This window comes from Mauremys mutica, unplaced genomic scaffold (assembly GCF_020497125.1).
Source record: "Mauremys mutica isolate MM-2020 ecotype Southern unplaced genomic scaffold, ASM2049712v1 Super-Scaffold_2380, whole genome shotgun sequence".
NCBI lineage: Eukaryota > Metazoa > Chordata > Testudines > Geoemydidae > Mauremys > Mauremys mutica.
Genome location: NW_025423354.1, coordinates 222811 through 239272, shown reverse-complemented (window position 1 = coordinate 239272; position 16462 = coordinate 222811). Strand labels below are relative to the sequence as shown.

At 54.3% G+C, this 16462-nt stretch overlaps 1 protein-coding gene and 1 long non-coding RNA gene across 2 annotated transcripts; one reads left to right on the top strand and one right to left on the bottom strand.

Annotated features, from left to right (window-relative positions):
* Positions 1-846: 846 nt before the first annotated feature.
* On the bottom strand, positions 847-8659 carry LOC123361469 (condensin-2 complex subunit H2-like). Its single transcript, XM_045001435.1, has 12 exons — positions 8628-8659; positions 8430-8584; positions 8061-8156; positions 7596-7723; positions 7368-7439; positions 6977-7043; positions 6103-6210; positions 4320-4373; positions 3407-3505; positions 2476-2531; positions 1743-1844; positions 847-1002 (listed from the first exon to the last, which is right to left on the bottom strand). The coding sequence occupies exons 1-12, from the start codon at positions 8657-8659 to the stop codon at positions 847-849; spliced, it is 1125 nt and encodes a 374-aa protein (XP_044857370.1).
* Positions 8660-15496: 6837 nt separating this feature from the next.
* On the top strand, positions 15497-16250 carry LOC123361497. Its single transcript, XR_006576170.1, has 3 exons — positions 15497-15566; positions 15972-16042; positions 16202-16250. It is a non-coding gene; the product is annotated as an uncharacterized LOC123361497 (long non-coding RNA).
* The last annotated feature ends 212 nt before the right edge of the window (positions 16251-16462 follow it).

The following is a 16462-nucleotide window of genomic DNA, read 5'->3' as shown; positions in this document are numbered from 1 at the left end:
CTGATGCTTAGATCACTTAACCTAGAAATTAGAGGTGGTGGATAAGCCCATTAGATCTTATCTATCCCATTCTCCCAGGGCCAGTGCAGGATTGCTCCCTACTGTTTCTTCTCCAATTCTAGTTTTAAGTGACTCTGTTAATGGGGCTTCCCTCACTTTCCTTGGGGAGACATTGCCACAGGCTAATTAGATTACTTATCTATTTCTTTGTTTAAAGTGGGACAGTGTCAGCTTCTCCTGGACTCAATGTTTAAGCATGGGAGTTGGGGGGAGTGAGAGGTGGGAATTAAAAAAACAAACCCCAACTTGATAGAAATACAATTGTTTTCATAAATGTCTTTTAAATTTCAATAAAAACAGGTTTAAAAAAAAATCAATTGTCCCCTGCAGTGCTGTGAAACTTAAGGTCATGCACAACTTGCAGCTTGTAAAACGGACTCAAAAAAGGAAGTGAAACGGACTAGTTCCCCTGTCCCAAGCCAAGTGCAAAAAGTAAACGAACAGCATCAATAGTGAAAAATGGATTACATGTTAAAGATTTGTTTAGTTTGATAGCAGGTGGTGTTGGTAGTTGATGTAGTAGTTTTTGTTGTTAATGTATGATTTTTATCTCAATGCTGTCTTAATATCTGCACAAGAACTTTTTCCTACTTACATTTTTAATGCAAAGTAGATAAATGTTTACTATCATGGATTGCTGTGTTTATTATTTTTCCCATTTATGTTTAAAAAAGACTTGCAATGAAATTTAACTTGTTTTGTTATACTGTGTCTGTTTTATCACTTTTTTTTGTTTCTATCTAATGTTTTTATAAACTCGCCTTTTACATTTGAATGGAAAAATATTCAGAGATGTAATAACGTCACTTTCATGGAGCGACACACCTCAAAGGCTGGCTTCCCCGCCACCAGGCTGGCGAAGGAGTGCCACTCGCCCAGCCGCCCACAGCTCGCCACCAGCTGGTCCCCGTAGCTGTGGATGTCGAAGGCGGCTCGCTCCTCCTGCGCGGGAGAGGGGGAGTTAGCACTGGGCGCAGTGTCTGAGGGGCCAGGCCAAGCCCCACTCACCCATGGCCACTAGCTGGGGGAGCGGGGGAGGACCCAGGCAGTTACAACTGTCACTGTCTGTCCCCGGCTGAGAGGCACCAGCACAGCTGTGGGGGGAGCCAAAGGCAGGACAGCAGGGGGGCTGCAGGTTGGGTTTGAGGGGCACCGGCAGAGCTGTGGGGGGAGCCCAGGCTGGGGGGCACCGGCAGATGCCAGAGGTGCCCTCAGACTGGCAGAGGGGGCTATGGGCCAGGGTTAGGTGGGCAGCAACAGTGCTGGGAGCCACCCAGCCCTGGGCTCTTTTCTAGGTTATGCCGCTGTTCATTCCCCAGGCAGCGGCCAATCAGACGTGCTCGGCCTGTAGTGCAACGGGGAGGTGGCAGCGCCTTTAAGTCAGCAGGGTGAGAGCCATGCTTGCCAGGGAGTGGGACCCAGGCATGGGCTTCCCTGCAGGGAGCAGAGTGCCAGGCTGAGAGCTCTGGCCAAAGCTGCACGGGGACAGGGACGTGCTCTCCAGCCTCCCTTCAGCAACACCCTGCGTGCCCCACTGCCAGGGGCCCAGCCACCCTCGCTCCCAGCCCTCTGCTGTGCACTCCACCCACCCCTGGGGCTCATCCCTGCAGAGAGCCCAGCCCGGCCTCTGCCCAGAACAGCTCCCCCACAGCTGGGCACAGGCTCCCATGCTCCAGCCTCACCTGCTCCTGCAGCTTGGGTTCCATCTTGTCCTTCCAGTCACGGATACGCTGGGACAGCACCGTCTCGCGGGCGTACTTCTGGGAGTTGGCAACGAACAGCTCCTGGGGCCGGAGAGATGGGGGCGGAATCAGGGAAAAGGAGGAGGGGGGGCAGATTCCAACCCCCGCCCCAGCTCTGCCTCATTCCCACCTCCCCGCCGGGCTCAGGGGAACACTGAAATAGTCATGGGCAGGGGTCACTCATGCCAGCGCTTCCAGACATGGCCGCTCCCCACACCTGGGGCAGCGCTGGCAGGGGCGCAGTCCCCCAGCTGCAATGGGAGTGGTGGTGCTCACCCCTCCAGCACTGAGGGCCCACCCCACAGAGCAGCGGGGCAGCTCCCTCTCTCCGCTGGAGAGCTCAGGCCTGGCCCTCTAACAGCACAGGCTAGAAATGGAGGGTCAGACAGCTAAAAGGCTGAGAGAATCCAATGCTGTCCCTGGCCCAGCTGGGTGGAGGCTTTCCAACCTGCTAACAAGTCCAGCCTCCCCCCCCATCCCTCTTGTTCCTGGGCTGGGAGGCAATGAACATTTACAGGCATCTCTGGAAAGCCACGGCCCATAGCTGCAGCATCAGGAAGGGCCCGGCTTCCCAGGCAGCAAGAAAGGCCAATGGGCAGGTGGCACTGCAGAGCCAGGCTCAGGCAGAGGGGCCCTGCGCTCTGCGCCAACCCCTCAAGGGATGGGTACGTACCACATTTCTCCTCACCAGCTCCTCATAGCTCAGGGAGTCAGGGATCGTGCAGGGGCCTGAAAGGGAAGGGGAAGCTAGAGCTGAGAGCAGCATGGCGCTGCCACTGCGAGACAGCGCCAGCCATCACAGAAACCCTGCCAACCCACTAACGGGGACCTGACTTCCCCAGCGCCAGGGGGCTCGCTGTCCCCGGGAAGCACATGGGGCTTGCTACTTGAGCAGCTGGGTACGTGCACATGTTCAGGGGTGGGGACACACACCACTCTCCTAACATAGGCAGGTTTTGATGAACCCACAGGCCAGATGGGTTTTGCGACACCCCATCCCCCAAGACCCCTTTTTGGATCGGGACCCCCACGGTTACAACACCCTGAAGTTTCAGATGTAAACATCTGAAAACATTAAATTGACCAATTTTAAAACCCTCTGACCATGAAACTGATTAAAATGGACTGTGGATTGTGGTAGGGCTCTACTCATCTCTAACATAGCTGCAACCCATGGAGACTACAGGTCCCAGCATGCAGTGCTCCATGGTAAGTTGGAGCACTGCATGCTGGGACACAGTCCACAGGTGCCCAGCTATGGTAACGCCCACTCTACGTTGTTGCGTAGCCTTGCTGAGCTCCCAGGCTCAGACACATTGCCAGCACAGGCCCCTCAGGGTAAATGAGGCTCCACCAGTCTGACAAGAAAGGGGATCTGCTGGGACTACAGGTCCCCTCAGCCAGCTGCTCCAGGGCTACCGGGTGGACGTCCTCCTGCTCCAGGAAGTCATCTGCATGCTGGGTGGGGCTGCCTACGTGGTCTCTGCCCTAGGAAAGGTGCCCTAGCCACTGGCCAATCCCTGTGGCTGCCCAAGTGCTACCCAGGGCGCTCACAGGAACCTGCCCCTTTCTGCAGGCAGACCGAGGGCACCTCCCATTCGCACTCGTGCCCCAGCGTCGCTGCTGCCTCACCATTCTCTTCTGCAGCTTCCTCTGCGCGGCCATCCGCTCCTTCAGCTGCTTCCAGTACAGAACCTCCAGATCTGCCAAGACACAGTGGGAGCATGGGAACTGCCCTGCCAGGCAGAGTCAGATGGAGCCGGGCTGCGTGGCAGGGACACCCGGCACGGCTCCTGCCCGCGGGCTCTAGGCACAGCCCTGGCTTGGCTGCAGTCACAAACTGGCTGGGTTCCACCCTCGCCCCCGAGGGAAGGAAGAGCTCCAGGACAGGCACACACAGCCCAAGCCCTGGTGCGGGAGCTTCTGCTAACCAACAGGGCATGCAGTTCCCATCCCCCTGCAGTGAGACAGCTGGCTGGGCATCCCACCCCAACCAGTTTGGCCCAGCGCTCCCTGGGGTGGGGATGTGTGTGTCCCGGTGGGAAGAGGGCTCAAAGCACATTCTCCCCCCGACCCTCCACCTCACCGCCTGGATCTCCCACCACATGGGAGCTGGTATATGCTAGAAAAGTGCGTCAACCAAGTGACATCACTAGGGGGTGTGAAAATCCACATGCTGGATCAACGCAGCAAAGCTGACGTAAGTCCCCGTGTAGACAGGCTCTTCAAGAAGAGCGGATTGGCCCTGTCAATGGGAGAACCCCTCCCGTCAGCACAGCTAGTGTCGACACTGCAGTGTCCCGCTGGAGCGTTTCCAGCGTAGACAAGCCCGGAGGAACGCCCTGGGGCTGGGACAGCGCTGACGCACTCTTTGATTTTGCTCTGCAGGGCTCCGTGAAAAGCAGGCTCCAGAGGCGTTTGGGTGTGAGAGGGGAGCGAAGGGGCGTTCAGCGCAAGCAGAGTGGGCAGCAAAGGGATGTTGCCTCTCGCACACATCACCAGCCACATCCCTCTCACCAGCGAACGTTGGCCCTTTCTTCTTGGTGGTTCTGCTGTCAGTTCTGTCGTTCTCTGGGGAGAGACCAGAAATGGGTGACATTAGCCAGCCGGGTTCTGTGGGGATAGCCCTGTCAGTCGGACACCAGCCAGCAGATTACTGGGAGCAAGGGTGGGATTAAGGACAGATGCGTGGCTGACCCAGTGTTTTGGGCACCCGCCGAGGATTGAGGTGACCTGGGTTCAAGTCCCTGCTCTTCCTGACTCCCGGTGTCTCCTAGGGTGAGTCACAATGTCCCTGGGTCTCAGTCCCATATTACAGATGGCAAGGCTCCGCTACTACAGCCATAGGGCCTGGATAAGATGGACAAACACGGATGCCAGATGATGATGCCACCTCCTCTCAAAGAGCCCCGTGGCCATGCACGCTACTTTACCAGCCCTGGTACCACAACACGGTTACAGGGTTACCAGAACCTGCTCTGGAGAGGCAGGGCAGCCTAAGGAGGCCTGCGCCACTGGGGAAAAAGCGGCGAGAGGACCTGATAGAGGGATGCAAACCAGTGGGTTAGGGACAGTCACATCAGATACAGCTCTCTGCTCTCTCATGATACCCGAGCAAAGGGCAGCCACTGATGAGAGGAAACGCCATGTGCCGCGCTCAGTCCTCTCGTAGCAGTGACCTTACTGAGCTCAGAAAGGACCAGACAAGTATCTGTAGATGAGAACACCCACAATTCTATTAGGCAGGGAACAACGTATAAGGAATAGAAACCAGAGTAACAGAGAGATGTTGGGAAGAACTGTCCCCTACAGGCAGGGCCCATGAGCTCTGCATCCCTGGCAGCGGAACAGGGCTCCAGAGAATGAGTTTTCATTTTTAGGACACTTCTGGGGCCCTTAGCTTTAGAGAAAACCTGGACAATGTGAACCATGCCTAACTGATGCAGCTGTATCTGCCTGAGTCTGCAGACAGTCTGAACCAATAGCTCTGTACCATTCTCCTATTAGACCGACTCTGAATCACGATGACACCGCTTTAAATGTCAGCACCATTAAGTGTTTCACTGCCGATCATTTTGGCGAGAACGCCCAACTAGAATGACCTGTCCCATGATTTCAAACCCCCTCCCCAGGCTTGCAAGCCCCCACCTTTTCCCCTGACAGTCTCCACAGTGCAGTTCTACGACAGGCAATGCAAGAGTCTCTGGTGTGTGTGGACCTGAGGAGGGGGGACGGCCTGAACTAAATGGAATTTGTTATCACAATAGGCTGACGGGGTCACTCTGCCTTTCAACATCCATTACCCAGCTGGGGAATTCCCAGGCAGCATATTCTGTTCTGGGGTTTCCTGTCCCTTCCTGATGCAGCTGGTGCGGGTTACTGGGCTGGATGGGAGTCCCTGTGATCCACACCAAATGGCAGGCAGGAGACAGGCTGAGTACAAGGGCCACCGAACCTGGGGGGTGCGGGCGGGCGCTGTGGTCCCATGTGGCTAGAACAAGGGGAGTCCCCAGGACAGAGTCCAGACACCAGCCGCCATGAGCACTGGCCTGCTAAACCCACGGTTGTGAGTTCAATCCTTGAGGGGGCCATTTAGAGAACTGCGGTAAAAATCTGTCTGGGGACTGGTCCTGCATTGAGCAGGGGGTGGGACTAGATACCTCCTGAGGTCCCTTCCAAGCCTGAGATTCTATGATGCTGAGGCCGTGGGCGTCGAGAGGCCATGCCTCTCGGCAGAGAAGGGCCCTGCCAGGGAGCAGGCTGCAGGGTAGGGGAGCAGAGCTGGAGCGAAGATACTCACGGCTTGCAGAGAACCACTTCATGAAGTCCTGCAGCTTCCTGGGTGTCTGCCTCTTCCGCTTGCTGCCGGGCACATTGTCCAGGTCATGCGGCACCGTGAAGGGTCTGCCTGGAGCCGGGTGCAGAGAAGGGAGTAAGCTGCAGTCACAGTGGATGGGAAAAGGAAGGAAGCAGGAGGGGGGCTCTGCCAGTCTCTGCAGCCACCAGCATCAGGCGCAGACTCTAGGGAGACCCCTGGGCGGCTGGGTGTGCGTTAGCAGCCACTGACACCCAGCCATACAGTCACATGCCGCAGGACTCAGGACAAGGTCTGTAAGCGTAGTCCCCGCTGGATCTGTCTTCCACTTCAGAGGCAGCTCCGCACGCTCTGTGGCTCTGTTGCACTGGAAGACGTGCTGCTGGGGCCTGACACCACCCCTCTTCCCAGCACAGAGCAATCCTGCAAGTGCCTGGGGAGACGGGTTTGGGGCTGGCCAGGAAGGAGGAAGGCCCCTTTGCTTTACAGCATCAGGGTGTCAAAGTGCAGCCCAGGATATCTGACAGCCTGGGCTGCAGCCGCTCTCTGGCTGGGTGCTCCGGTCCAGGCAGCCAGGGACACTCTCTCCGGGTCGCACGGCTCAGCTCAGGATGGGGCAGCCACGTTCACTCCACTAGCCACCCCCATCTAGGGGGAACGGTAGTTTGCTCCATGGACAGCAGGAGGCGCTAAGATGGGGGCTTCCCTGCTCACAGCACAGGCGCCCTTCCAGTGGTTCCTGCTTCCTGGGGCTAAACACCCAGGCTAGGATATCATCCCAGGCCCTGCTATGGTCAAGCAGCTGCTAAACCCCGGAGAGCAGCCAGGCCAAGCCACCCATCAGCTGGCCCCCCGTTACCTTTCTTAAAGGGCTTATCCTCAGAGTCGTCAAAGGGGTCAAGGCTTCGCCACGGATCCAGCATCTCCTGGCACAGAACGTGAGTGAACGGTGAATGGGACAGCTCGGTGGCCAGGCTGCCAGTTCCCACTCGATTCCCCACGGCAGTCCCCCGCCCTGAGCAGGCAGGGAGCACCCCGTCTCACCAAAGCATGGCTTAGGCAGCCAGTTCAGGACCCACAGTGATGAGCTCTAGGGCCTGTGCCCATAGGGAGCGGCTCCCTGGCATACACAGTGCCGTGGGGAAGCTCCCAGATCACCAGCCTCCACCTGAGTTACTATCTGGGAACTGCTCATATTCCCAAAGGGACTCTGCTGCCCCTCTGGATGTGTCCCTACAGACCTCTCTCACCTTGATGTGGACACTGGGCTCCACGGCCGGGGCCCGTTCCCGCAGCATGTACCCCTTGCCCTCGGGCGCACTCTAGCAGACAGAGAACAAGGCAGTTCGTTTCCTGAAGCATCGTACAGAGGTGAGAGTGATCAGCTGGGCCTGTGGGGACCCCAGGCTGCTGGACAGGGGTGAGTGCGGCAGCCCCATCTCCCCATGCCACCCCCACAACGACGGCCCTTCTCCTACCTTCTGCTGATGAATGTGCTCGACAGCAGCAGGACTGGTCTCCACGCCCCCTTCTGGGGCATTAGGCAAGAAATCACCTCCTCCTCCTGCATCATCATCACCACCACCCCCGTCTGGTGCCACAGCGCCTACCAGAGAGGAGCACAGTCACTCCTGGTTCCCTTTCCATCCATGGGGCCACAACCAGCATAGGAACAGCCCCTGGAAAGCCACTCATCTTCCACCCTCCCTGCTCCCGAGAGGGAACCTCTCCTTCCATTCTGAAAACCAACCCCCTTTGAAGGCTGCAACTCTTGAGAGAACAAGACTTGGTTTCGTTCATAACATAGGCCAGGCAGAACTCGAGCATCCCCAGTGACCCCTGTGGTTAGGAACCAGCCTGCTGGGCCCATGCTATGGGGGTGCCACCCCATTCAAAGCCCGCCAGCACCCTGGATCTCACACACCAAACTGGCCACATCTCACCTTCATTTTCAGAGAAGTTCAAGACTGGGATAGGAGTCTCACAGGCACTGACCTCCATGGGCGCGTTTCCAGATCCCGGGGCGGCAGTCTGCCCTCCTGGCAGGGATGAGGCAGAATCGGGGGAGAGGGAGAGACTTGTTAATGATGTCCCCCAAGCATCACCCCACTGGGGTCTCAGCCCTTGGCTCCCTGAGGACCCCCCTTGAATAGCTGCTGGGTTGGTGACCAAGGCTGGCTTGTATAGCCAGCTTCCCCCATACCCCTCAGGTCGGCCTCTCCCATGGACTCTGCACCTCCCACATCCCCTCCCAGGAGGTCTTTGGAGTGGCTATGGGAGGGTAAGGGGAGATCCCCAGCCCAATCCTGCACCTGTAGCACTGCCAAGGTCCCCAGCCTGGCGTCTTGCTTGGAAGCACTGCGTGGGTGAGAGGCCCGCCAGCTCCAGCATGAAGGCTCCGCTGGCGTGAGGGGTGCACGTGTTCATGCGGAAATCCTTCCGGCTGGCCAGGATCTCCCCCTTCCGGCTGAGAGGAGAAAGAGGGCGTTAGAACGGCTCTGACCCAGCACCATCGCTGGTTTCCAGGGTGCAGCCAGAGCATGGGTTCGTAAAAGGTCGCATGGGGTGCCGGGAAAAAGGGAAAGAGACCGAGACCTGGGAGAGACCCGCTGGGTCCCATTGAGCCCAGTCACATCCCCAAGCCAGCACAGAATGGGATTTCTTGTTGGCTCAGATCCTAGCGGGGGAGGGGGGGGGGGCTACATAAGGGAGACCAAGATCTCCTTGTCTCCAGGCTGCCCACGCTCTTCTAAGCAGCACAGGCTGGTGTCACATCCCCCTGTTGCTTAGCGAGACAGGACAGGTTTAGCTCCGCTCATCTCTCCCTCTGCACCCCAAAACGCTTTGTTACTCTCTGAACTGCACCCACCCCTGCATAGACCCCCTGTCATAGGTTTATTCCCCACTTTGAACTTTAGCGTCCACAAGATGGGGACCTGCATGGACTCCTCTAAACTTAAACCCTAGTTTAGATCTGGTTATGCTGCCACCAGCTAGAAATTCCAGTGTCTAGCACACTCCCTGTTCCCCCAAAACTTTCCCTGGGGAACACCGATCCAAACTCCTTGGATCTTAACACAAAAACCTCAGCCTGGACCAATCTACACGGGAGGTCCACTTCCTAGACACCACGGTGCAAATAAGTGATGGTCACATTAACACCACCCTATACCGAAAACCTACTGACCGCTATGCCTACCTTCATGTCTCCAGCTTCCATCCCGGACACATCACAAGATCCATCGTCTACAGCCAAGCACTGAGGTACAACCGTATCTGTTCTAACCCCGCAGACAGAGACCAACACCTAGAAAATCTCCACCAAGCATTCTCAAGACTATGGTACCCGCACGAGGAAATAAAGAAACAGATCAACAGAGACAGACTTGTACCCAGAAGCCTCCTACTGCAAGATAAACCCAAGAAAGAAACCAAAAGGACTCCACTGGCCATCAAATACAGTCCCCAGCTTAAGCCCCTACAATGCATCATCAGGGATCTACAACCCATCCTGGACAATGATCCCACACTTTCACAGGCCTTGGGTGGCAGGCCAGTCCTCGCCCACAGACAACCTGCCAACCTGAAGCATATTCTCACCAGTAACTGCACACCGCACCATAGTAACTCTAACTCAGGAACCAATCCATGCAACAAACCTCAATGCCAACTCTGCCCACACATCTACACCAGCAACACCATCACAGGACCTAACCAGATCAGCCACACCATCACTGGTTCATTCATCTGCACATCCACCAATGTAATATATGCCATCATATGCCAGCAATGCCCTTCTGCTATGTACATCGGCCAAACTGGACAGTCTCTAAGGAAAAGGATAAATGGACACAAATCAGATATTAGGAATGACAATATACAAAAACCTGTAGGAGAACACTTCAACCTCCCTGGCCACACTATAGCAGATCTTAAGGTGGCCATCCTCCAGCAAAAAAACTTTAGGACCAGACTTCAAAGAGAAACTGCTGAGCTTCAGTTCATTTGCAAATTTGACATCATCAGTTTAGGGCTAAACAAAGACTGTGAATGGCAATCCCGCCCCCTGACCACGCGGCTCGGAGCAGAGCGGGGCTCAGGCCCCGCCAGAGACACGCTGCAGCTGTTCCGCGAGGTGCCGAGGCTCCGGGTGAGGCTGGGGCCGGGGGCGTTGGCTAAGGGGCAGGGAGTCCTGGGGACAGTCAGGGCACAGGGAGGGGGCGGAGGTTGGGGGGCCGGTCAGGGGGCAGGGAATGTGGGGGTTGGATTGTGGGTGTTCCGGGGGGTGGGTGGATAGGGGTTGAGGCAGACAGGGAGCAGGGGTGGGGTGCCAGGGTAGTGGTTGGGGGTGGGTCTCTAGGGGACGGTGAGGGGACAAGGAGCAGGATGGGTCGGGGATTCTGAGGGGGGCAGTCAGGGGCAGGAAGTGGGTGGGGGTCGGATAGGGGGCAGGGCCAGGCTGTTTGGGAGGCACAGCCTTCCCCACCCTAAAGCTCATTCAGCAGTGTGAGGCTTGCAGAAGAGCCAAGCTGTTAGTTTTTCCATTAGGGCTATGCATCTATTGGGTCTCTGGGAAACGGGGCGGGCACAAGCCCGCCCCATGCTAACGGATCCCCCCCCCCCCCCGAGCCTAAGAGGAGGAACCACAGGGCCTCAGAAACCCACTAATTCCGGGGGACAACTAATAAAAGAACAGGGACAGGAGTGCGGTCAAAGGGTCATAAGAAGGGAGCCTGACGGGGACACCGAGCAGAGAACCCCGGACAGCGCCCACTGCTCCTCGAAGGCGTCAAGGGAGCCAGCGGACGCCGCCCAGAGGAACTCCGCCCGGAGACATGAACGGACTAAGGATCGAAAACAAGCCCCACAGTCGCAGGAGTCTCCATTGGCCAACCGCCTCTCCCTGGTCACGTAGATGGCCATTTTTGCCAGGGCGAGGAGGAGGTTGACCAGGAGGTCCCGCGACTTCGTGGGGCCATGGATAGGGAGTGCGTGGAGAAGGAGGTGGGGGGAAAAGTGCAGCCAGAAACGCAAGAGGATATTAGTGAGGAGCTGGTATAGGGGCTGCAGCCTGGCGCACTCTACGTAAACGTGCGCCAGGGTCTCCCTCACGCCGCAGAAGGGGCAGGTGTCTGGGACAGGGGTAAACTGCGCCAAGTACACGCCCGTGCTCACGCCCCGTGGGGGAGCCGCCAACTGATATCCCCGACGGGCCTCGGGACCAGGGTGGAGTACAGGCTGGCCCACCGGGGCTCCTCACCCTCCACAGGTGGCAGGAGGTCCCGCCACTTGGTGTCGGGGCGGGACACGCGGGTGAGGAAGTGAAGGGTGTGGAGCACGAGCGCGTAGAGCTGCTTCCTTGGCGCGGTTTGGAAACGGACCGGCTGCAGATCGTGCAGCCGGCTGGCGGAGAAGGGGCGGGGGGGCCGGTCGGGTCCACGGGGCAGGGGCCCGATGAAGAGGTCCGGAGGGCTCGGGGTGGGCGGGGCGTGCCCTCACGCAGGACCCAGTCGAGGTAGGCCCAAGCAGCGGGCGGCAAAGCGGCCTTCACCTCCTGCAGTACGCGCCGGGGAGTACAAGGTCTGGAGAGCCCCATCCGCCGAACGAGCATCAGGGGATCCAGCCAGTCTCCCCGGACGTAGTCCAGGAGGTCTCCGACCCTGGTAGCTTCCACCAGGACCAACCTCTGGCCCACCGCGGGGGACTCCGCCACCTGCACACGGAGCTGAGGGTTGTGTAGCAGGGGCTCCGCGAGGAGATCTGCCCCCTCGGTGGCCGCCACGGACCTGGTCGTGGAGAACAGCTTCCAGGTCCGGAGGAGGTCCTGGTAGAAGACTGGCAGCCCGGAGAGGTCTCGAGGAAGGCCCCTCGGATCGAGATAAAGGAGCTGCCGGTCATATCGGAGCCCTCGGAAGCGGCGCAGGAAGGCGTGTGCCAGGGCTCTCCATGCCGGACTACCCGCACCATAAAGGAGCCTCTGCAGTGGCTGGAGGCGGAAGACGTGGACCTGAGTGCGCAGGCACTTCAGGCCCTGCCCTCCCTCCACCAGGGGCAGGTGGAGCACCCCTGCAGGGACCCAGTGCAGTCCTGGCCAAAAGAACTCCAGCACCACCCTCCGGAGGTTGGTCAGGAACACCGGGGCCGGGACCAGGGTGTTGAGCCGGTACCAGAGCATGGACAGGACCAGGTGATTGAGCACCAGTGCCCTCCCTCGGAGGGAAAGGCACCGGAGGAGTCCTGTCCATTTCCGGAGCCGCTCCGCCACCCTGCCCTGTAAACCTTGCCAGTTCTCCGGCGGAGAGGGATGCGTGGCAGAAAGGTAAACGCCGAGATAGAGCAGCGGACCCGCGCTCCACCGGATGGCCTGAAGGTGGAGGGAGCTCGCCTGCCACCCGTCCCCAACCACCAGGCCAGAGCTCTTGACCCAGTTGACCCGGGCGGAGGAGGCCGCCGAGTACACGGCCTGGCAGGCCTCCACCTGCGCCAAGTCGCCCGGGTTCTGGACCACGAGGAGCACATCGTCGGCGTACGCCGACAGGACCAGCCGCAGCTCCGGCTCCCGAAGCACCAACCCCGTCAGCCTCCTGCGGAGAAGACAGAGGAAGGGCTCGATCGCCAGGGCGTACAGCTGGCCCGAGAGGGGGCACCCCTGCCGCACTCCCCGCCCGAAGCTGACCTGCTCGGTCAGGGTCCAGTTGAGCCTGACCAGACACTCTGCGGAAGCGTACAGCACCTGGAGAAACCCCACAAACTGGGACCCGAAGCCTAACGCCTGCAGAGTGCCCAGGAGATACCCGTGGTCCACCCTGTCGAACGCCTTCTCCTGATCCAGGGACAGGAGGGCGAATGACAGACCATCCCTGCACCCGAGCTCTAAGAGATCCTGGACCAGATACAGGTTATCGAAGATGCTACGGCCTGGGACGGTGTAGGTCTGGTCTGGGTGGATCACGTCCTCCAGCACGGCCCCCAGCCGCAGCGAGATGGCCTTGGCTACGATCTTGTAGTCCGTGCTGAGGAGCGAGACGGGACTTCTTTCATCATGTGTTGTAGGTTATTGATGCATATTTGAGCTGTGTAGTTGAGAAAGCAGATGGAAAGGTAGGCTACTTACTGTGATGATACATGAAAGTATACATTGATTCAATAAGTAAATATGTTGTGCCACATTCACATGATTGTTTAAGTCCAAATACCCTTGAAATAACAACAGACACCTGATATCGCAACATTTCTGTGTATTTACTGCTGCCAAAAATTTAGTAAAATGTATTTTGAGATGCATACCGGACATACAATAGAGGGCCACATTAGTTTTGCTGTACAGTTCAGTGGGTCCATTAATTGTATACAAGCATGCAAACAGCTTAGTCACATTTTTTAAATTAAGTAAGACAGAGCACATTGATTACAAATCATTTTGTTTTTATAGGACACTCTTACATATGCGTATTTGATTTGTAAAACGAAGGATCCCTTGCATGTCTGTCTATATTAAATGCATTAATAACTTTGTTGACTGTCAACAGGTACAAGCCATCTCATCAGTAGTTTCCACTGTCATTCTCTCAGGCAGAGCTACTCAAATGAAAGTGAAGGTAAATGCTAACACACTTTCATACATAGCATGAGAAAAGCACAATTTCATTGTGAGTTAAACACAGTGTGAAACAGCAAATACAGTGGTATGTTTGATGTGGAGGAGTAGTCTAATAGTAATACATGTAATGCTTTTGGGAAATACAATATAATGTATATTTCATGGTTTGCTTCACTGGAAACTAATTGAATTTCTAATTTTTTGTTTTTTAAATAAACACAGAGTGAATTACTTCAAAATGATATATTATTGCTTCCTTACCACACACCAGGTCATTGGATTATTGCGGTAAGATGTTTTGCATTGTATTATAATTTCCCTTGTTGCGGGTTTTCAGTGAGTTCAGTGCATGCAAAGGAAAGAGGAATGTGAATGTTATAAAAAAATCGCTACTGTCACTTTACATTGTTCATGTATCCTGGAAGAATACATTCTGCAAAGAATTGATTGATTTCACAATATGCTTATATTGTGTGTGTTGATAAATCAGTATAAAGTTTTTGAAAAAAATCTCATTACCAATAAAATTTGTGAATATATTGAAACTTACAGATAGCCTTGATGGAAAAAAAAGGAATTGTTAATAATTGACCCCTTGTGTGATGAGATCAGATATGAAAGAACATGCCTGAGGAATTGGAGGTGATTTATTAGATACTTACTTTTACATTGGACATTAACTGTTCCATTGAAAATTTTTTAAAGGGAATGTAACAATAGTGAGACTAATATCTTCCTGTTAGCTACAAGTAAACATTGAAACAGCATGTACTTCTACTGAATATGCTTAATAATGGACTTTGAGTGAACTTGTGTGATTTGACTCTGGGGAAAGACTTCACAGAATGTGGACACGAAACAGTCGCACGTTGCAAGTTTGAGAATGTGTTATCAACATGGGGCACAGCAAATCAGGTGATACATTGTGTAAGTGTGAGACAATAATATGAAAACAAGTGTGTATATATGTGAGCAATAAGTCATTTCAATTACTAATTAAAAAGAGAGAGAATGGATTTTTATCTATGTCCAGAAACCAGAGGGGGGGTGGGGGAAGGAAAGCAAAGCTCATTTCTGCAGTCTGCTAATGTACTCTCTGAAAAATTCAGAAACTTCATCAAACGATTAACTAGTAAATCCTCATCTGATTGGAACAGTAAAATTGTTCAGCATCCCAGACAAAGTGATGGGCACAACTGCGGACCACTCATCTTAAAGGTATTGAATACCAAATTGCCATTCATATTGGTTATGTATGTTTACTTATCCATGTTGAAAGTAAATGCCAGAGATTACCAGTGGGCACTGCACCGGTGTCCTTGCCAGGGTGTACGGGGTGCACTTCTGGCCCCAAGAAGGAATGGGGTCTCCAGTGGAAGGCGCGGTGCTGGGGGGACCAGATTCTACCAGCCAGCCCTTCCTGACAGCTGCTGCTGCAGTGCCCAGGAGCACCAGGCGCTTGTAAATCACCATAACCCAGAGCCCCTTTTGCTCCCCCACTATAGGCAGCCCTGCCAGAAGCATTCAACAGCATTGCTGGACCCTATGGCTGGGCCGCTGATGCGGGGGCGATGGGATAAAGGGGGCAGGGCCATTAAAGCATAAAGCACCGCCACAGCGGAAGTGTAATGTCAGCCATGTACGGGCCAGAACCAGTGGCCAGTACTTACCGGTACACTGGACCGGCCCACTTTCACCTCTGGTAATTATAATGTGTATTCTAAATATCTGTGTTGTTAGTTTGCAGAAACGTATTTGCAGCACAAAGACATCAGTGTGGTAGAAACAACACAGGAGGCTAATACTGCGTTTAGAAGACATATAGCAATTCTTCTAATGAAGGAGTCAGGTAATTACTTTCTTCCATGTATTGTGGACTCATTAGCCACATGTGAAGATAACATGAAGAGTGGAACTTTGTCACATAGTAGACAGTTATCTTAATACCCCTAAAGTGGGATATCTCACAGGTTTGGTTCTCTAATGTTGACTATGAATCAATAATATCTTTAAGTACAGAAAAATTTGAATGGGGTGAATGATTGCTATCGATCGACCAGTGGAATGAAATTTGCATTTTTAGATACAGGTGCAGTAAAGTAAAAATTTGAGAAAATATTATTCCAAAAAAAGAAGAAAAAAAGTTCAAACCATCGACTGGATTAAAATATTGACAATTAATAAATCAAGATTTGCATTTTCAGTGTTGGTCATACCATATTCATCATTTCATAATGCTATATTTATTTTTAAGAAAGCGTGGAGGACTACTGCATATACTGCAACTTTATCAACTGTGAAAAAGAAATTGAGGATTGCACGATGGTAAGAAACATAGGATTGAATGAGAGTAATCATTTTCTTCATGCTGATAGTCATATATTAGGTAACACTGCCATGTGGAAAGAATAGCATGAGTGAATGCAAAGTATGTGTAACATGATAACTTCTGTGATTTCATTTCTTAATTGTTACTTATCAAAGGTCCAGTGTGATCCTTGCAAGAGGTGGGCACATATACCCTGCATTACAGAAGGAACCAATCAAGAAAACCAGACAGATAAGAAAGAGTACAACTGCAAAAAATGTGCATAGTTCACTTCATTACCCCCTGTAACCGGGTCCTATCCTGGGCCACCCCCTCTGCTGAGCTCTGTGCTCCCTCAATAAAGCACTGTGAGGCTTTTCTTACTGCAGCACCCCTGGCTTTTATTTACAAACAGTATCGCTGGTGGTGGGAACTAC